The sequence below is a fragment of the Anoplopoma fimbria genome, chromosome 23 (genome assembly GCF_027596085.1).
Source record: "Anoplopoma fimbria isolate UVic2021 breed Golden Eagle Sablefish chromosome 23, Afim_UVic_2022, whole genome shotgun sequence".
NCBI classification, from domain to species: domain Eukaryota; kingdom Metazoa; phylum Chordata; class Actinopteri; order Perciformes; family Anoplopomatidae; genus Anoplopoma; species Anoplopoma fimbria.
Genome location: NC_072471.1, coordinates 7,868,560 through 7,890,992, shown reverse-complemented (window position 1 = coordinate 7,890,992; position 22,433 = coordinate 7,868,560). Strand labels below are relative to the sequence as shown.

Sequence of the window (22,433 nt, the reverse complement as noted above, 5' to 3'; positions counted from 1 at the left end):
GAGAAGTCAAACTGGAAATTTTCGCCATTCAAACATGTCAGTTAAACACAAAATATGAAGGAGCCTGTCTTCCTCTCAAGTCTGCAATCAATACAGCAGGAACGTCTTGTGTCTAAAAACTCTGGCAGTTTGGGAGAAGTTTAACTCCTGTTTTTCACTTGCACATCAGAAAGTTTCACAAAATGGAGTTCATGTTATATTATTTAAATAAAATCCAACTTTTGGGACGATGATGGCGTGTGAGGCCTTAATGTGTTTTTGTAATAACTGACAGAGTTGGAGAACCTCTGGTTTGAGTCATTTATCAAACAAAAGCAGGATGAGAGTTAGCTGCTTTCCTCTGTTAATCTGTGTGAATGAATAAAACGTTTTTTTCTGAAGCATTACTGGCCACTTTATTAGGTACACCTGTTCGAATGCTTGTTTATACAAATATCTCATCAGCCAATCACGTGGCAACAAATCAATTCATTTAGGCATGTAGATATAGTCATGACTGCTGAAGTTCAAACCAAGCATCAGAATGGGGGAGACGAGTATTTCAACAAGGTTCTTGGGGTCTACTGGCTGGTTTGAGTATTTCAGAAACTTCTGATCTGTTGGGATTCTCACTCACAACCATCACATCACAACTCAATCACGTTTACGGCACTTAATAAGAAGGGGGTCCAACAAGGTACTATACTAAACCTAATGACGTGACTGGATTCTCTCTCTGTTTCTCTCTCTCTCTCTACCCAAACATCTCAAAAAACACATCTTATGTAGATGTCAAAAGTCTGCACTCTCACTATGTTTTCTGTGTTTTCATCGCTTTCAATCCTGATGCAACACCCCATAAAATCTGATATTTTTTTTCGGATCCATTGCGACGTAGCAGTTCGGAAAAACAAGCTGTGTATTTGGGCTTGCAAATGTCTCTACAAGTACACAAATAAAGAAAGAATATATGGCTCTACCAAAGGAGGAGAAGAGAAGAGGGAGACAAATGGAGAGAGAGATTGCATCACCAGAATGGGTGGAAATATGCGACGGAGAGGAGTCACCAGAAAGTCACTGGTTCCTAAACAAACTAATTAGTCGGAATTCTGAGTGAGACATCTCTGTGTTTGACTGAATCACAATGTTTAGTTTCATCATGTGGTCGTTGACAGTGGAGGAAGGTCAGATCCAGGCCATGCGGACGCAATAAACCGGGGGGGGTGATTTTTTTAATCTGAGAGAGGCAGTTAAAGCAGATGCAGTGCCCCGCGCTGCAGACGGGGGGCATCGCAGGACCTGAGAATCTGGAGGGATCCAAAGAGAGAGAGAGAGAGAGAGAGAAAAAAAAAAAAAAAAAGGGATCTCGGTGAGATTGGTCCCCACCGCCAGAGCCTCGCTCCAACAGTCGCGCTCACACACACACACACACACACACACACACACACACTTCTCCCGTTCTCTCTCTCTCTCTCTCTTTTTTTCTGCACACACACTCTCTCTTTGCCTCGGTGTCTCTCAGTCACCCATTCTTCGGCTCTCTCCCGTTTCATCCTCTCCACGGCGGAGTGCAGAGAGAGGTGAATCGGGTTTTTTTTACCGGGCTGGCTGGCTAGATTTGGGGCAAACAGAGACACAGAGACAACAGAGAGTTGTGGACCTGAGGGACAGGACAGTACTGGAAAAGGGGGACACACACACACACACACCAACGGGGAAAGATCCAGCGCAAGATTTCCTCCAGCGGGGATTATTTGCATCACAAAAACCTGTGGAGAGAAGGATCTGACACTGTACCGGCTGCCCAACCGCTGTCCGCACAAGAGGTGCCATTTAGCTTGTTAATACGTATGTGTGTGTCTGTGTGTGTGTGTGTGTGTGTGTGTGTGTGTGCATGTGTGATTCTGAGTCTGCTCACCTTTTCAGTATGCAGATTCATTGGCTTGGCTTTCTTTTCTCATGCAAATGTGAAATTGGCTGGTCGCGCTGCTCCACGTCTCTGACAGAGACATAGACAGAGACACAGACCCTGTTATTCAGGGTTCGCATGATTATAATGCAGCGCTCGGTGAATTAGTTCAGCTCTGATGGATTAAGGCACGATGGTGTGTGTGTGTGTGTGTGTGTGTTTGTGCGTGTGTGTTTGTAGGTGTGTGCGAGAAAATCAGGGGAACACACGACAGAAGAAGCAGAACGTGCTTAACAACACATCTCCACAATATGAAGAAAAACTTCCAAACTGTGTCATTTTTTAAATTATGTTATGTATCATATTTGCTCTGATTTCCTCCACCTTCTGTCTGGGCAATTTCACGGTCGACTGCATGTGTGCTAATGATAAGATGCTTCTGTCTGCACATGTGTGTGTTTTACGTGTGTGCTCTCCATGCTCGGATGTCACTGCCTCAGGATCATGGAAGGGAAAAAACATGAGAGGGGGGGGAGGGGGGGGCTAAATGCTATGTGGCACCATGCCAAGTTGCCGCTTTAAAGAGGATGGTGAAGGTTAGACGAATGTCTTCCCAGCATGCGTGCACCTCCACTCCGTCTGTCTCTCCTTCTTTGCAGAGGAGAAGCGAGGGATGACAAGTGTGTTGGTTAAAGCGGCACAGTCCCTTAAGTAACACACACACACACACACACACACACACACACACACACACACACACACACACACACACACACACACACACACACACACACATCCGTCCCGTCCTTCTTCCCTCCATTTGATATGTGATTGTATAAGTGTGTGGCAGAGTAGACAGATGGAGTGTTTGTTGGGGAGGGGGGGGAGTTGATGCTTGCTCTCCCTTTTTTTTTTTTTTTACTCCCCATGGGATTTGCCCTTGCCTTCCATTTCTCTGTCGTCGCTTCCATCACTTTATTTTTTTATTTTTTTTTATCTTCTGTCCTGCTGAGCCAGCGAGATTTACTGGTTTTAAAGTAGAGATCCGTTCACAGAACTGGGAGTGCTGGAGAGAGAACAGAGAGGATAGGGAGGTGAGAGAGGGGGGAGGACTCAGGTGAGGGCGAGGGAGAGGAGAATGGAAGTAAAAATAGCCCCCCGGGGAAGGAGTCCGCGGGTCATTTATATGTAGACATTCCTCCACACGTGTTTGGCCACCGCTCCAATTAACACCTCCACCAATCCGTGGCGGCTGCTTGACAGACGCTGAATTGGAGAAGAGAGAGCAGGGAGCGTTCATTAGTGTTGGTCGTGTTTGTTTGTAGGGATTTTGGCGAATTCAAATTGTTTGCTGTGGTTTTCATAGTTTCTGGGTCATTTGTTGCCGCAGTGTGTTTTCAGCTTCCTCAGCTTGCCGTTGAAAGTTTTTGAAAATTGCGCAGGAAACCGAGTGAGTGGAGTAATTTATTTCTTGGGTAATTCACAATCACATCTGGCTGAAGTTATTCATCCTCAAACCATTTCTCAACTTCTACAGGAGAGAAAAGGAAAAAAGAAAAAAAGAAAAAGCAGCCTTCCATGTCGGGAGTGATTGATTTGAAGTGGGGGGAGGTGTGATTCTGATTACTGACTCCTGTCCCTTGTGTTCCTCCAGGGGGCGTGATAGACAAGGACCTGCGTCACTACCTCAACCTGCGCTTTCAGAAAGGCTCGGTGGACCACGAGCTGCAGCAGATCATCCGGGACAACCTCTACCTCCGCACCGTCCCCTGTGAGTCACCCTTTTTTCCTCAACCTTCCTCCCTTCACAGCCTTGAGGGAAACACTTGAGTCCTCTCGAGGCTCCTGTGTCGAAATGTGGTTTTATTATATCATTAGATTAATATGCAATTGTTAATACCATACCATATCATATTACACACAGCTGACGACCACAACTGGAGTGCCACTGACTCATTCATTCTATTTTACCAGAAGGCCTATACATTTAAACCCAATATGCAGATGAACAGTGTTTTATGTGGCTGAAGAGCGCCAGAACAAGGAACTTATGATGCCTCATTTCTGCATGGTTAAGCTCGACTCAACTTGAATAACTTTTAGTACCAAGTCCTTTTCTCTATTTCATTTTCAATTGAAGATAATACTCCCTCAGTTCAGGCAGTTTCAACCCGGATTTCACAGAATTCTTACATCGGCATCCAAACAGGAATCTCTGCCCTTTTTCAATTGCATGGGGCTGACATTTTAAAATGTTTTTGTCTGGAATTGCAATCGCTACTGACTCCCTAAAAGTGGAGTTATTTGCAGGATGAACCGATTAGCGCTCATGACGTTTCTCTCTGATTAATCAGCGGTCTGCTGTGTTTTTGTTCTACCTTCTAGTATCGACTCAGCTCGCTTGCAACCTCAACAAAGGTTGTACCAAAAAAACCACTTCTGCTTCTTTTGCTAATGGAAAACAAAAAAAGAGCGAGTTGAGTTGAGTCGAGCCGTGCTGTGTCATAAGTGTCCATTTAGTTGAGATGGTTTTTTTTAGGTTCAAAGAATGAACTGTCAATCCTATCACAACAGTTTTGTATAAAATTACTACAAACTCACTCACTTAGAGCAAAGCTGAGGCCAGGTACTGGTTTGTGTTTAGAGCTCCAGGGAAAATAACTAACTGCCTAGCTGCTACTGTATGTATGGTATCAACTTGAGGACAGCAGGCATGGGGGTCCATTGACCCTTTGCTTATTCCCAGCAAACGCAGACTGGCCAATCATAGTGTAGCCTCGGCCAGAATTCAGACAACTATCAAGCTCTGCTCCACAGACTCTCTGATATTTCAGCTCATTTTCAGGCTGGTTTGTGGATTTGGAGCTAGTCTTGATTAATACTATGTGTATTCATGATATTTGTTACCTGAAGAAGTTTGAGGGAGATATAAGTTTCTAAAACATTACGTTTCTACATAAAAACCTGTGGAGCTATTATTAGCAGAGTACGTTAGCACATTGTTAACTAGTGTTAGCATTTCTATGCTATGCTAGCTTCTGATTGTATACTGAGCATCTACACGTGCTGCTTTTGCTCTTTAATGATTGTAACACTGAATTAAGACCTATCTACCGATCTGTGGGCTTTAGCTTTTAATATCATCCTTTAAACCTGTTGTTGCTGCTGAATCAGGTTGACGTCTTAGATATAACCCTCTGTTGCATATTTAAGACACTTTTGTCTGCTTCTCTCTGTAAATATGTATTCAGAGAGTGCAGTTAGTGACAGTGTGGGCTCCATGGTAACAGTGACAGCTTGGCTTAGTGGCTATAAGTCCGGCTTAGCGTAAGGTCAAGATTCTCTCGCCAACAGGTCAATCCGACCATGCTTCTTGCTTTTCATTAACCCATATCATTCTAAAAAAAACAAAAGAGTATAGCATGCATTGAATAAAGCGTCTGAGACGAGTGAGCGGTGAGATTTGCTCTCTTTCCCTCGCTGCCGTTGGCCTCAGTCCCAAAAGTCTCATCTTCCTGTCCGTGGCGGTAATCAATTAGCTGTCGGTTTAGCTGGAATCAGGCTTGTCTGGAAGGTCGATTCCTAAGAATCAAGCGCTGACTGCAGCCCTCCGTCTCCAATTAGCCGCATTAAACTGCATCACACAGTTGAGCAGCTGAGTTTTGTAGACAATCAAAGATACTATTTGGAGGGATTTTGTTGTTCAGGAAAGCATTTCAAACTCAATTCCTATGTGGGTCTTCTGTGCTTTTTGTGTGTGTGTGTGTGTGTGTGTGTGTGTGTGTGTGTGTGTGTGTGTGTGTGTGTGTGTGTGTGTGTGTGTGTGTGTGTGTGTGTGTGTGTGTGTGTGTGTGTGTGTGTGTGTGTGCGTGTGTGTGTGTGTGGCCTTTATCTGTCTTATTAAACCCCCCAGTGATAGTATGAGCTTAGACCTACTGATGTTTAATCCATATTCTTGTGATTGCTGTTTGCCATGTTTGCTGAACATATGCTCGTTGCCATCAGTCAATAGGCTGTGATATTAAGACTGTCTATTTGTGTGTGTACAAGCTCTTATCTGTGTGTATTTGTGTGTGTGTGTTGTGTGTGTGTGTGTGTGTGTGTGTGTGTGTGTGTGTGTGTGTGTGTGTGTGTGTGTGTGTGTGTGTGTGTGTGTGTGTGTGTGTGTGTGTGTGTGTTAGCTCTGCATTAGCCCAGTCGTGCCATTAGGTCCAGCTGTCTGTTGGCTAACGCTCCCCTGAATCCTTAATGGAGGTGCATTCTTCAAGGCCAGGAGCACGGCAATTTCACCAGAGCCACATTTTCGTCTCCCATCTCTGAACAGAATACAACGGGGGAAACTATGGGAGAAAAAAATAAAAGGAGTTATTTGTTTGCAACAGAGGCGTAATTTTCTCTGATAACCAGTCACAGAGCTGCTGCCGGTGAGGCATCGGAGATGGAGAAAGAGGTGAACGGTAAAGAGGGAGAACAAATGGGAGAACAAATAGAGGGGGAGAGATACAAAAGGGAAAGGGGGAGGAGGCCACAGACTATGAAAGCCACATGAGTAAATGGACTGCAGAGAGACTGTTTCACAGAGAGAGAGAGAGGTTAACTGATGCATTTATGAAGCTTCAACAATTGGCTGCTGACAGGAAGAGAACTAGTCCTGACTGAGCTAAATCTGACCTGATGGATCCGTGTTCGATGGTAAACACATGCACATTCGTGTTCCAAGGGTAGTTCGGTTCCTCTGATTGAACACCTTTCCTCCTTTAATATATGCTGTCTACGGCTGCACAAATAATACACATTTTATGTAAATCGCAATATACACGTGCAATTATCAAATCACAGAAGGCTCAATATTTGTTAAAGGCGTGTCAAAATACCATTTTAGATTAAATGGTGTCATGCTGTGGAGATTTCTTGGCCTACACATCATATTCTACAAATGTAAAGGAACAGTGTGTAGCATTTAAAGGGGATCTATTGGCAGAAATGTATTAGAATATTAATAAGTAGGTTTTCCTAAATGTAAAATCACCTTTGGCGAGTCGTTGTGTTTTGTAACCTTAGAATGAGCGGTTTACATCTCTTTATAGAGCGGTTCATCTTCACAAAGCCAGATTCCTGCAATAATCACACCATAACCATTTTAATATATTTTTCACTTACAAAGATTCAATTTATCATTCCCTCGAATATTGCAAATCAAATCTAAATTCCAATATCATTCAAAAATAATTGCAATTAGATGCTTTTGTGTCAACCTTAGCTGTCCGTGTTTGTTTATATGACATCATGGTGCTACACTTTTAGCCAGAACTCTCCAGAAAGAATATAATGATCCGAAACAGACCATCCTGGTCATATAGGAGATCAAATGAAAGAATATAGTAAGTGACATAAAGCAACCTTTAGTACAATGACACACTGATGGCAGTTGACGCCTTGTAGCCCTTTTTCTGCAGGATGTTTTACAGGGACCCCAAGAGCCTTATAAGGATATCAAGAACTTTTAATGTGTTTTGGAGCACAGGAACCAGGGTCTAAATTTAGTTCTGAGGCCACAAGATCCCAGGTAATAAAAAGCCTGTTCTCTGGATGTAGTACTTTATTGAGAGTTTGCTGCATTGAATAACTCTCATTGGTCAAACACAAGTCTTCAGACGGCTACGACTTATGTACAACATTCATGATTAATGACATAAAAAACAAAGTTATGTAGTCCATGTCATGATGGTTTGAAAACCCCAGAATGCCTCTTTTTTTAAACATGTTGAAAATTACATCTCAAACTAAACCACAGCCATACCACATTTGAATTTAATCTGGCTCGCATTGTGATTGGACAAGTGTAATAGCAGTCTGTCAGCAGTATCATGTTACTAAGAACAAATATCTGCCCAACATTGTGAAAGGTCTCCTACCTCTGATAAGGTATCATTATCCAGATATAGATCGTAGTAATACAAGCTGTAAATAGGACTTTAAAAGGGCCGTATGTGGACAAACGATTAAGAGAGATTGTCTTTTTCACCAAGTAGGAGGAAAAGACGGAGCGCACTTATTTAAATTTAAGGAACATAAAGACACATGGATGCCTGGTGAGACCTTTGACAGGTGATGAATCTAAGTGAGACTAAGGGGCCAAGGAGAAAAAAGAGGAATTACAAGTGATAGAGCTGAAGTAGTTCATCAAAGAAATGTAAGCGTAACCGCTGAGTGGTAAAGAAGAGACGGGGACGGAGGCTGACGGGTGGAGAGTGGGAAAGTGACCGCCATCCATACCAATGTTGGAGTGCGGACGGAGTCAGCGGGGGCATCTGAGGCGGTGCCAGCTCTGAGACAAATTGCCTGGTTGAAATCCAAGGTCAAAGTGTTAATAGCCTGAGCCCATGTGAAATCAGGCCTATTACGTCTGGTAATCCACGTAGATTTGATCTGGCGGTAGATAGAGAGATAGGCAAGTGTGTGTGTGTGTGTGTGTGTGTGTGTGTGTGTGTGTGTGTGTGTGTGTGTGTGTGTGTGTGTGTGTGTGTGTGTGTGTGTGTGTGTGTGTGTGTGTGTGTGTGTGTGTGTGTGTGACTAGTTGAGCCGCCTAAGTGGGCTACACTGCTCGAGATCAGTTGAATTATTTAGATAGAATTGAACCGCAAAACGCGGCAATGAAATATATAGATTTTTATAAGCTGAATTTCACACAGTTTGTCTCACATACACACACACACACACACACACATTTATAGGCAGTGTGTGTGTGTGTGTGCTTTCGTTTGAAGCCTCAAGAGCCGGGCTTCAAAAAAAAAAATAAATATATATATATATATATATATATATATATATATATATGAAAACAGTTTAAAGTATTTGAACTAATTTCCCAGCGTTTGACTTCGCATGCCTGTATTTAGAGTAAATAACTTAAAGGCCGGGCACATCAACTGAAAGATTAAAAACACAAGTGTCTCTCATGTTTCCCCCCCAAATACTGAATCAAATATGAATAAGCACAGCGCCTCTGGAAATGAATATGTAATAAAAATATATGAAGGTCATCCGGATTATATAACTCACTACTCAGTGGTTCATGTATTCATTAGATCTTTTTTCTTGTGTTCTTCTTGGTTGCACTCCTTTTCGTCTTGTTTTCTTTCTGTTCCTCATCCAAGCACACGCAATAGTTCATGTTTCTTCTTTTCTTCTGAGCACTTCCTTCTAGCTCTTTCGGACACCGTAAAGCACTTAGTGGGGAGCGGTGACTGTCTTTGACCGTCTGGCGGTAATAGAGCTGATGATTAGGAGGTCAGCAGCAGGTGAAAAAGGTGAAGAGAAGCGCTGTCAGTTTCTCGTTTGCCCTTTCTCTTAACCTTCTCTAAATGGCCTCACTAACCATTGAGGTGTCTGAAACCGGTCCTTATCTGCTACTTAGTGCACATTATTTTTCTTTTTTGCCATTTTATTCGGATGTGAAATTTATGGATTGGACAACAGAAAAAAAGTGCAGTGCCCGTGGAATGTACTGTGTTCTACTTTAAGCTAATTAATGCACATTTTTGGAAACAATTTAGCCAAAAAGAATACTGTGTTATCGCTCAACCATACTGGCCACCCTTTAACCTCTCGCCATAATGCTTTTCCAGTGATAATAGCTTGGCTAGCATATAAAGACAGAACAGAGCGCCCCTTAAACAGAACATCCCAGTGAACACTCCGCTAATGGAAACTTAAAGTTTATGAAGGGTGTGATTGGATGTTCCCACATCTGTCTTTAAAGTGCTCCAATGCATGTCTCTCTTTTTTTTTTTTTAACCGCTTTGTTGAATTTGCACTTCCTGTCAGTGCTCACGTTTAATGCATGTGTTTGTGTGCTTTAGCCTGTCACATGCATGCGTAAACAACATATGCCTCGATAGCAGGAAGTGGAGCTGCTGACTGAGAGTTAATGGGGAGTTTGATGCCCGCGGGGACATTGAAGTTTGTGTTAATGGCCGGGGCGACTGCGCGCAATGCTGATGGTGTTTACTAATGAGAGAGAGACGGAGAGACACTGCAAGTCCATCTGCATATCCACAGTTGTTGTGTTTGATCGTCGCCCGAGTCTCGCGGCATAGCAGGAAATATTCATCTCTGTGTGTCTTCTTGCGTTGCCCTTATCTTCTGCTTCGTCCTTTCATTATCAGTTTTTTTCAGCTGCAACCCTGCAAATTTGTTTCGCTGTGCATCATCAGCACGTGCACATGTTCCAAACATTGCCTCACCTGCACGAGCACGTTTCAAAGCTGAATTCTACACGATGTTATCTGCCAGGTCCCGATTCTCTTTCCTTACTTTGTCACATATCTGTGTTTCTGTTTAACAGCCAGATGTCTGATGGATGACAGTAATAATCAGGATAATAAAAAGACTAACAGCTCCCCAGTGGCCCCTTCATTCATTATTTAGCATCTCTGTGAGAAACCTAATAACCGCCAGAAGTTTGAAGTCTCCCAGACGGTGAAGGGGGGGGGCCCTCCCTCACTGCAGAGCTCTGAGCTGGGGCCCAGCATGGAGATGAATGAGGAGCAGATTGAGGCTTTTAAGATAGAGGAGGACTTGAGGTGAATTGTAGGTTGATTTTCTTTGTGTGTGCGTGTGTGTGTGTGTGTTGTTGAGTGAGAAACAATAACACCTGGTGTTTGTTTTACATGTTTATTAATATATCTCGTTATATTCCTCCCTCCGACAAAAGGTTAGGCAGATCAGACAAATACCTTGATTCCAAAGCTCGCTCTCTGTCATCCCCTCCATGTACTCCCTGTTCCCTTTTATCTCCCCTGACTTACTCATTGACTCATTGGAAGGCAGGGTGGGGTTTCCATGGCAACCGTTTCCACCCCCCAAGTCTGCGTCAAAGGCTCCACTCCTCTCAAACTCTCAGCCCACTTTTCTTTTCCTTCAGTACCCCCCCCCCCCCCCCCTTCCTCTTCCTCTTCCTCTCCGTCTGCCTCCTTCTTACCACTTTTCTGCAAATGGAGACTGCAGGGTCACACGAGTGTAGAAACACCGTTTCGCCCGGTACCGCTGGTTGGAAATGGGATTCGAACCCACGGCTGATGGAGGAATTCCTTAAACTCGTGAGCTCAGAATAAAAAACGACCCATATGATCCCTGACTTCTTTCAGAGAGGTGACAAGCAATATCCTGTCTGCCATCTCTCATCCCGGCTTTGAGCGAGGAGGCGTGCTCTGAAATGTGGATGGAGATGTGTGTGTGTGTGTGTGTGTGTGTGTGTGTGTGTGTGTGTGTGTGTGTGTGTGTGTGTGTGTGTGTGTGTGTGTGTGTGTGTGTGTGTGTGTGTGTGTGTGTGTGTGTGTGTGTGGGTGGACTGGAGGTGAGGGAGGGTTGGAAGGGTTTGACTGACAATGCGGGACACAGATGTGGATGTGCCGGGCGGTGAGCGTGACACGATGCCCGATGCTCGTCGGCAGATGCACCCTACAGACGAGACAGAGGAGAGGTGTGAAATTTGCTCCCTAATTGGCCTTCATCACACAAAAGCCCCCCTCCATCCAGACTCTGGCCGTCCTCTACCCTTGTCTGTCCAGTAATGGTGTCAGACAGACACATCCATCAGGTGGCCCTACGGTCACCTCACCACGATGCTGTTGTTTGAAAGTCTTGCATTGTCCTCGCTATAATGATCTCATATCTATTCGGGGAATGAAAGAGAGAGAATGTCATCTTGATTAACAAAAACATTTTTTATATTCAAACGCATTTCTTGCACCTGAACCTGAATGGAGCCACTTACTGTAACTAATTCATCGTTTTTTCTGAATCAGAGCTGAGTCATTGACGGCTCAGCGGTGGGATCTTAACGGAGCTCGCTTCCAATGAACCTCTTTGCTCCCATGACACCCAACAGCCCGAAGGATCTCTGAGGTGGTAGTGATAAAAAAATGACAGCTACTTTAAAAAGAAGATAATCAAAACGGTGAGGAGGACAGTAAAAAAAAGTGTCCTCGATAGCTTAATTGTGTCCACAAGGAGTCGTCTAAGTATGTCTTACTCACACGGTGCTGACTGCCACCACAGAGCCCTGGGAGCAAAGAAGAAGAAAATTCAGCTCTGCTGATCAGAGAATCTCTTTGGGACCACGTCTGTTGGCGCGCAGCATGTCTGACAAATCACATATTGAGCAGCGTGAGATTCATAAAAGGTTTAATTTATTAGTCTTTAATGGGAAAATTCAACCTCTTGATCCTCACACCTTAGCTGCACATTTTCACACTATTAACTCATGTTCAGCTGTTCAGCAATAAATGTGCCTTGGGACTTGAGAGAATCGGTGCATAACATATACTGTATTTAAGAAGTGGACTTAAGTCATCGTTACCTCAGCCATTGGTTTACCGTTTGCCGTTGCCATCTTTGATTACGACCGTCACCATGTTGGCTTTTTTGCAACCAATGAACGAAAGTTACCATATTTAGAAGGCGAGGAGACCCCTTATACAGCACTAAAGGGGTAGCGACCTGTCAATCACAAGGTAGCCCCGCCCTTTATGGTCTATTTAATCTAAATGGGACCATCATTTACTAAATGAACATCATGCTGTATTGAAAGAGATTGAAACTAGAGATTGAGACCATAAACTCATGTTTACTATGTTTACTGAGGGAATACATCAAGTGAAAAAGTAGGGTTGTTTTCTCATAGACTTTTTTACAATCAGACTTCTTTGTGCAACCAGAGGGGTCGCCCCTGATGGTCAGTAGAGAGAATGCAAGTTTAAAACACTTCTGCATTGGCTTCACTCTTCAGAGCCTGAGGATGCCTCCTGGTTCATATCTGGGACACCTGCTATTTCCTGCCACTGAAGTTATTGCTCCAAGCCTTTTCACCCGCCAACAAAGACACTTATTGAACCAGCAGGGGGAGGAATCCCTTTCATTGAGTGTTTTTCTTAAGTATTGTAGGAACCCAGCATGAAAAAATAAAGTGTTTTTTCCAAACTTCCTCTTAATGCTTGGTATCCATTTTTGGCAGGACAGCAGGGAGAGGTGCAGTGCACAAAGCGTAGTCAACCGACAATCCCCGGTCCTTATCTCTGGAGAGCTAAATGGAACTGCAAACCTCTGGCCATCATTTTAAACTCAGCCTTAACTCAACAGAAGAGTTTCCTCCTCCCTTTTTTAAACAATGAAACAGCAGAGATTAGAATTTAGGGTGTTTATCAAGAACATTGTGACTGATGATTGGAGACGCCTGCTGAATGCATGGTGGTGCCACTGGCAAAAATACAAAATACAAAGGAGGCTCTTGATTCTCACTTCTCTAAAGCGGAGGTGAGATACAATATGTGTGTTACAATGACTGATGAAGAAACGCCTGCAGGTACCACTAAGCAGCATGTCGTTTTGTGATGGCACTTATTTAATAGCCTTAATTGATAAATGGAAAATAGTTTAATAGTTATTTTACTGTTCACAAACAATGAAATGATAATTAATAATTTAAACTAACTATTAGTGACGACATACATAATTTAATCGTTGGTTTGTGTAATATAAAATAATGAGTTTAAAATGTTTTATTGTATCTTGGCTTATACGAGACAATGACAATCGCATTCTGATAACAATAGTACACTTTTTTATAAACATTTCAACTTTTAATATACTATATTAAGTATTTATCAATGATTAACTATGTGTTATAATCTTCGGTTGCCGTTCTAAAATAGCCATCCAAATAATATGTATCGGCGGTTTTAGATGTTTTACAAGCGATACCCTAAAAGTCTGCAAATCATTTGGTGGTCTATAACAAATACTTAATATAATTAATAAAATGTCATATTGTGTGCAACAATTAACTGTTAAAATAACAAATAAAAACATGACTTTAATAATTAATAAACAATATTAATGATCATTTCATTGTTTGTTGACAGTACAATCATTATTAACTTAAGTTTTACTATCAATTAACCGTTTATTATTGATAGTTATAATAAAGTTTTAGTGGTGAGCAAGTTGACGTGAGTTTGGTGGAATTGAACACTAAGCTTCCCAAAAAAAGGAACAAAAAACACTGATTGTCGCTGGAACTACAGCCCCATGAGCACCATTTTGATATTTGGAGAAATGGCCTGACATACCTAGTTACGGTTGCTAAGCTATGTTTAGGCAATCACTATTAGAGAGCCAGGAGTTTAGCAAACGGTCAATGAAATAACTTTAGCTTTTCTAGCCTCTTAGTGAGTTTTCTACATATATGAATGTCTTTTTTAAAGGTTTATTTCAAACTCATACGAAGAGTAATAGTTGGTCTTGAGTGATGTTTGATGTGTCCTGTCTGTCAACCTCCTTCCATCGCTGTGAGACTGTTGGTTCAGGCACTGACAGCAGACTGAGGACACAGAGGTGTGTTTGATTCGGTCCACAGAGCAGCTCGAGGACACGCAGAGCCACAGCCTTAATATTCATGTCCAGAGCCTTCGTGGCCAAAAAGGCGTTTCTTTTGGCCGACCGTGAACCGGATCTCTCCGTCTACAGTGGAGCTGCACACACACACAAACAAATATTCTGAATTCAAATGTACTGTAATAATTAGATTATGACCAGAGGAAGGCAGTACTCTGATTACACCCATGTAAACATCTTAATCATGTTATTTTGTATCAAGGTCATAATCACGAGTAGAATAACTTGATTAAAAAATCTCTGTTATTCATCAATCTGTAGAATTACTTCTGTTGAGCACAGCTTAGTCTGCTGTCGCTCAGTGTTTTGATCCTTAACCCTTTGAACTCTGCGATAGAACAGCCAGTACCTACATTATTATGTCAATAAACCATATTAATTAATACAAGAATTTAAATTGGCATAAATGAAAAAAATACAAAAATCAAATGTTTTCATCAAATTTAAATGAATAAACACATTTTGTTATGCTAATTTGCAAAGGCAAAAACCAAAGCATTAGCTCACCGCTGCACACAGAATGATTGACCTCGCTATTATGGTTTTATTTTAGATGGATTTAAACTGGATCATGCAAACATCAATCTCCTACGGCCGTTAGACTGCACTTAGTGAACTGATTCCAAATGTGTGTGGTTACAAAAAAACCAACACATATTAGTTTGAAACCCCTATGCGTAACATGTCATAATAACACGATGATTAATTTTTCTTTCATAATAAAAATGGATGTACTGTTGCCAATTGCAATTTTGTTTTAGTTCTACCATAGGGGGCGCTAAATCAAGACATTTTTGAAAACTACACATAGTGGCTTTAATGTGTTGAGTTAACTGTCATTTTGTGTGCATTTAATTAAACTGCCCTATTATTTGCCATGTGATTATGACATGTGACAAAGTGGAAAGCATGACCAGGAGTGTTTCTCTTGTAAACATCATCTCCCGTCATGAAATTGCATTCCTCCGTCACTGCTCCCCACCTGACTCCTCAACAAGTTACAGCGGGCTTTAAAGTGACACAGTTTCAGTCGTAGCGATTAACCGCATCCATCGTGGAGACAGTCAGTGAGGCCAGAGACTAGCGAGGAGAATCCCAAGGGTCTGTCTAATTAGAGACAGTTTCACTGTCACAATTCTGTAGTCTTAGCAGCATTAGGCTTCACCATCCCTCATGTTAATTACTGGGGCTGAATGAGTAATTGGCTCCACTCCGATGCTAAAGCCAAGGAAGAGAAAGGGACCGAGGAAGAGAGGAACAGACCGAAGCAGAGTCCAGGGTTCAGATAAAATTCACTGAAGATTGTTTTGTTAGTGTCTGAGGTTAAGATTGCAGAAAATCTTAATTCGCACCCCAATATATATTTTCTTAACTGTTGTTTTTGTCATGATGATTGATCAACATATCAAGTTCTCTGAGCAACCTTCAACCAACAACGTTACACTCCTTCCATTGTAACCTTTCACAATAAAAGCCATAGACATACACAGTACATGACAAAGGAAGCACATACCAGATCCACTCCTTCAGTTGTAACCTTTCACAATAAGAGCCATAGACATATACAATACATGACAAAGGAAGCGCATACCAGATCCACTCCTTCAGTTGTAACCTTTCACAATAAGAGCCATTGACATATACAGATCATGACAAAGGAAGAACATACCAGATCCACTCCTTCAGTTGTAACCTTTCACAATAAAAGCCATTGACATATACCGTCTCCAAATTCGCATCAATGCTTTCTTGAAAAGTTTTGATCACATTCTCATTCCACATTTTTTGGTCCTACATTCGTCACGCCCCTCGGTGTGTAAAGGCATTAGGCCTTGCACTCGGTTTGACCACGATGCCCAAAGGGTTGTCAGAGAATTTTCTTAGAAACATGAAAACGTCCTGCAGTCAGGGCTGATTTTCACCATCATGTCTCTGTAATACTCCAGCAATGATTTAGTCTGGGAGGTCTCTGCAATCAGAGATCCAATCTGTGCCGCCGCTGCTCTCTGTGGCTTTAGGTAATAGCAAGACAAGTGCTTAGTCTGCTTAGGGAGCGTGCTCACACACACACATCGGAGCTCTGTTTCTGTTTATCCAAGCCCCTAATGAAATATTCCGTCTTTGCCACATCAGTGGGACGGGGGAATTGAATGTGCAGAGGCTTGCTACGCTATCTCAAACTGTGACCCGGCGAATGAGGGAAAGCTATCATAATGTCAGATTGTCTGTGTCATTATTTGCCGCGATCCGGCGTAACTAAGCCTGACGCGGTGCACATTCAATTTGAAAGGTAATGATATTACGGCAGAAAAAGTGTACGCACTTATCTAAAATGGCAGGACTACGCAGTGGAGTGATTGAAACTTTTCCTGCAAGCTATTTGATGTAAAGGCTCAGGCCTCGACTGACACAGGTGCAGTTTGCAGGGTGTTTCATAAGAAACTCGCAGGCCGTGAAAAATTCAAACGAGCAGTGTGCAAGATGCAGGTCTGTTTTATTCTAAAGGGCATGGTGCAGTGCAGCAAATGTCTTGGACAAGCAAACATCTGAGTGGAAACACATGTTAGGGTCCACAGCACACGGATAATACACGTTTTCTGTTTGACTACTTTATATCGTTATATCTCAGTCCTTTATTTTCTTCTTTTTTTTTCTTGTAAGTCCTGTTTCTGTTGCAGTTGACCCACGAGGTTAAAGTTTTATCTTATCTTCAAACCAGATGGATACATACAGTAGCTCCTCCGCAGGTTGAAGTGGTATTCCAGGTAGAGCAGGTTGACCATGAAGTTCTTCTTTTAAGTTAGGCACAATGTATACGCTGTAGCTTTGAACGTTGAAGTGCTCTTAAAGCAGAACTGCCAATAAAATCAAATATGTTTCTTAACCGGTGATGCAGGTTTTTTTCTTTATGATCTGGAACCTGTTTTTTTTTTTTGTCTTTTACTTTGACAAATCTTTTCATCTTTATGATAAGGGCCACTCCATTCCTGCATTAAGGAAGCAAACTGTGAGAATCAGAGGTCAACAGTTCTATGGTTTCTCCTTTTTACCTCTTCAATACAACCTCACAGGGGTGTTTTTTGCTTTTTCTGTTTTATTGTGAAATTATTCATTAAAATGTTCATATAAAGGTGTTAAAAGCCTTCATATCTCCTTTAAATAAATCTTTAGGGTGGCAGGTTAAACATAGACTCTAACACTTTCCTTTATTAATTAATTCAATTGTAATGATATTGCTTAGTTTTTGATGGGGTTAAATTTTAGCTTATATTTTCTGTTCAAAGTTAAAGGTTAAAGTGAACATTATATTTCAATCCTGAATGTCTTGTACTGAATAATAATATGTGCAGTTACAGAAGATTTGGGAGTCCCCCAACCAAAGAGGTTCTGATTAGAGGAAGATTTCCCAGGAGCTCTAGCAGGTATTGTGTCAAATCCAAATGCTCGGAGTCATGGTGCTAGCATCCACACTAATGTGATGTTCAAGACCTCAAATACCTCGTAGCTATTTCACAGCGAAAACCCCGATCATCAAACGAGCAGCCAGACGGATCATGTTTGTCACTGCGTTCGGTAAATTATCTCTCAGTCATGCTTTTGTTTATATTGTTTTTCCTCTGCTCCGCTGTGTTTCACTGTAATCCCGCTATGCCCCAGAATCTCTCCACTGTACAGTATAAAAATGGGCAGTTGTTGAATTTTCATGTTATCCCCCAATTCCAAAAACCACATTCCAGAACGTGTTTGAATCTTCCACGCACAAATTTTTTTTTTGCACCATTTGCCGGTTGTTTTGATAAACTCCACTTTCTCCCACCACAGAAAACTCCTGGTTCTCTTCTAATATTCCACCTCCACCTTTCAGTTTACTGAAGACAAAATACGTGACAGTTTGTTTGACTCAGCTCCCCCATTTTCCCTCCCTCCCTTACTTCCGCCTCCCTTTCTCCATCTCCTCTCATCAATTGCTCTTTGCTTTGTTTTTGCAATGCGCTCCAGTGCTCCAGGAAGATGCTCTGGTAGCTCAAGGTTACATTGTTATACTGATCAACAAAGAGCTAGTGCGTGTTTCCTTTTGTTTGACATGAGTAGAGCACCTCCCCAGACAAACGTACAGTACATTTGCCCACAGAAACACACACACACACAATTGCGCATCAAAGGCAGACTCACTCACAGTTTTTTTTATTTATTTTAGGCAGTTGAATGGCTATCCAGAACCAGAAAGGTGTTAAATAAAGTGTTTCTTGAGAGCCGGTTCTGTTTTGGATCTGGATCCAGGCTGAGGAATTACCCAAGATTCACCAGTCTCTGGGGCTGACTCATCAGTTATGGAATTTGTATCTCTCCTTGCTTATTTCTGCTGATGTTGCAAACATTATGCAGCACTGGCATTCATTAAGACTCATTACATTCTCTATAGACACTTGTTGAATTATAAACTTAGTTTATACTCGCTGTAGAAAAGCTGGAACAAGGTGCACGTTCCAGAAAAATTCCCAGCTGAATCCCATTTTAAGTGTGTAAACTTGTTCTGAAAATCAAGTTTACATGATGTTTAAACTTTGTGTCATTATAATGCATATAATACTTGACCTTTTTCTTTACAGGGCATTCAAAGATATGAGTTTACAGTTAATTATAGTTACTCTTTGGCATTGTAGAGGTTGTTTTATAGCTTTTTGCCGTAAACACTTGTTTTTCTTCTTGCTTCTTTTTCGCCTTTGTGCGTGCTAGTAGCTCGCCGAAATCTACAGGGGTTGACGCTACCACACCAAGCCTGGGTTTAAAGAAAGTCCAACATCTACTCTCCTTTCAGCTTTGTATTTGTCTCATGGAGGATATATCTGGCTCTTAAGCTGCTAAATGCTTTTCTTACATGCGAGTTGCTGACTTCAGTTTTGCCGTTTGGTGCTTGGCAGATGCTTGAAACATCTTGTAATAAGAAGATATATTTGATAAGTTATTAACAAGGATTCAGTTCTGATAGTTGCATCTCTGTACTGGATTCATATGAGCCCTGAGCCCTAGTGTGTTAGGTGGCCAACATGTCTGTTCTAGTAGCCACCTTAGTGCTCAGAACCAGAAAGGACCGATTCCCGGAGGCAACGCTCATCCTTCACCATAGTGAGGTGTTCACGTCTGGTTTCATTACAGTCTTCTGTCGAACTGATCCACCTGCTCACACATATCTGAACTCACACAGACGCACTTCCACTCACATAGCAGTGAGAAAATGATTGAATTCTGTCGGCGCTGGTGTTCCAAGTCGTATTTTTGGATACATGGGCAGACGTTTGTGTCTTGAGTTTGCAGCCAGCGTTCATCTCAGCCGGTTATTTACTCATGGCCTGTTTACTGGATAACAGCGTGACTCTCTGCAAGGTATATGCTTTTGTTTGTTTGCATGTGAACGCTGGCGTTGACCTCCACGGACAGACACACAGGCCTTTGTCGCTCCTGTAACAGCAGAGAGTAGATCAAACCTGCATCATCTCTGCAGGGACAGTGAGCGTGCGTTTAAGTTGTCTGGCAGTAATGGTGAGGCTTGAGTGATGTCATCTGTAGGGACTCGACGAGAGACAATTATGAGCCAATTATGCTGATTAATGGGATTAGCTTCAACCTCTCCTGGTAGATACTTACACATGTAAATAGATCTTTTTATTCTCAAACTGGAGCAGATTCACACATAACTTCCCCACTCTCTTAATTGAGTGAACAGAAACGTTTTTTTGGGGTGATTTTGAAGCAGAGCTCCTGGGCTTTTTTGTTGCGGTGAAGAGGTTTTCTTTGAACTGGAAGGCTTAAGCGATCAGCGAGCGCCTGCTGGCTGTTTTTGCCACTGTGCCGTTTGACTCGACTCAGAGACCCCCTTAAAAGTGCCGGTCTTGGTCTGGTGGGCATTAGATGCTCAGCTCACGTTTTCAGAAAGCGGAGGTCTCTGACAGAGAAACAAGGACAACAGAGAGTGGCCCCGTCCTCACATCTCCTCCATCCACCCCCTCCTCTTTGGGGTCTGCTTGAAAGGAATGAGCTTTCCACAGTGCGACGCCCTCGCCCATGCAGAGACACCTCTATCTGTGTCTTACCTGTCTGTGTGGGTTTATGTGGGTTGTGCAGACATGTTGGACGAGCCCGTGCTTCCTTTCTAATGTGTTGTCTGTGCCAGTGAGGGCGTCGTACTCTGATACAGACCAGTGATATGCGGCCTATTCTCCTGCCAAGCCGCAGAAGCTCTGCCAACAGCCAGGTGTCTGTCAACCAACAGTCAGAGCTGCTTGCTTTGCCCACTCCAACATCTATGAGACAAAGATCCTGTTTACACCTGGAACTAATATGCGTCTGGGGGCGATCGGATCAGAAGTGGACAGCGCTTAATACAAGTGTAAATCCACCAAAACGCATGGAGATCATCAAACCAGTGTCACCGCTAATGCGTCACTGACAAAACGAGACAGGAAAATGCATCAATAAAAGGTGGCGATGGCGCCGATCCTTTTTGTTCCTCTTTTCTCTCATCTCATCTCAGAGCTGGCTTTGTCCAAGATGTCTGAAACTTTTTAGAAAAAGCTCATAGAGGTATATTAAGAGTTTGTAGATATCTTGCCGTTTGGTTTTGATTTCTTCTTCTTCTTCTTCTTCTTCTTCTGTTAATTTTGGGCAGACAAGGCACAGGAAGTGCATTGCTGCGTATTCTACTGACATACTTGGAGCTGAAAACTTGTGACTGGATCACCAAAGACGCATGTTAATGCCAGGTGTGACAAAAAGTGACGAATATGGAACTGGAACGGTATTTTAAACAAAGAGTGTGAGCATTGTTTGTATGTTTGGAGAGTGACCAAGTCTGCATTTAGTGATTGTGCTTCTCTCCATTCAAAGAAATACAATATTATATTGCAACAAACCCAATTTGAAAATTCAGCATTATAACAAGGGATGTAACGTTTCAACAATCCATTAAAAATAAATCACAACACCGATTAATACAGATGACCTACCCAACACTCTTTTCTCTCTTTATTTAGCATCTGTATATTTCACTATGTCGAACTGTGCGTCTCTAATTGTACCATGAAACTATAGTACTTTTTTGTATCTTTTTTAAGTAGATCTTTTTTTATCAGTCACTGTGTTTTAAAATAGACCAAATTAAAGCTTAAAAAGGAGCCTTTTTTTAATCCTCCTGTTAGACTTGGGCATGCTGATTTAATCCACATCTTTAACAGTGCATTATGAGCCTACAGTAGAAGTGTGGAGAATCCTGGCTGAGCCATGAGCACTTGTGAACACAGTAACAGGCTGTTTAGCTGCGGGGCCACATTCATTATTGATACTAACATGAGGGCAGGACGTCGCTCAGCAGGAGGCAGGTAAGCTCAGGTGAGCGAGTGCAAACAAGGCCCTGGCTACTCACACGGACAGATTTTTGCAAAGCTTCACGGGAGAGTTTCAGTGTGTGACATCAGACGGAAGAAACGTGGAAAAACTACATCATGTCGATTCTGGCCCGGCAGTCTTGCGGTGATTCTGGAGAAAGTTCCTCTGGTCTGATTTTGTGAGTGTGGGCGTGCTCCTTCTATCCCTCGGCGAGACATTGTACCCACACCGTGACTCATTTAGGCGCCGGGCAGCTCAGAGCACACACTCCCCCTAATCTCCACGCTCCCCGGAGCAGAGAAAATGGCTGCAGTTAGCCAATTAGAGCACTGGGACTGGATTAGGTGCACAAGCATTGTCCCTTTTGGAAGGAACAACACTGATAGAAGATGCACGCACACGTACAAGAGGTCTTAAATATGTACAAGCGGCTTTATCTAGACACATGCACGGAGTAAACTCAACATTCACCCACACATGAAAAAATCATACATAAGAAAAAAAAAACAATGCATAAAAGCTGTCTAAAGTGCAACAACTCTGCAGTGAAGGAGGTGCTGTGTCCAAAAACACAACAGAAAACACCAGCTGTGCTATTTTCATCCTTTTTCTTTCGGTGCTCGGGAGGTTGCGATCCTGTCACGCCTGCCGTTACTAAGCAACCAAAACCTCCACGGCCAAGGCCGATGATGATGGAAGTTGTCGT

At 42.5% G+C, this 22,433-nt stretch overlaps 1 protein-coding gene across 1 annotated transcript in view; it reads left to right on the top strand.

Moving 5' to 3' along the window:
* magi2a (membrane associated guanylate kinase, WW and PDZ domain containing 2a) overlaps positions 1 to 22,433 on the top strand; it is a 208,091-nt gene that overhangs the window by 57,228 nt on the left and 128,430 nt on the right. The window contains 1 exon segment of the mRNA XM_054624389.1: positions 3,543 to 3,659. Within this exon segment, the coding sequence (XP_054480364.1) occupies positions 3,543 to 3,659 (117 nt within the window).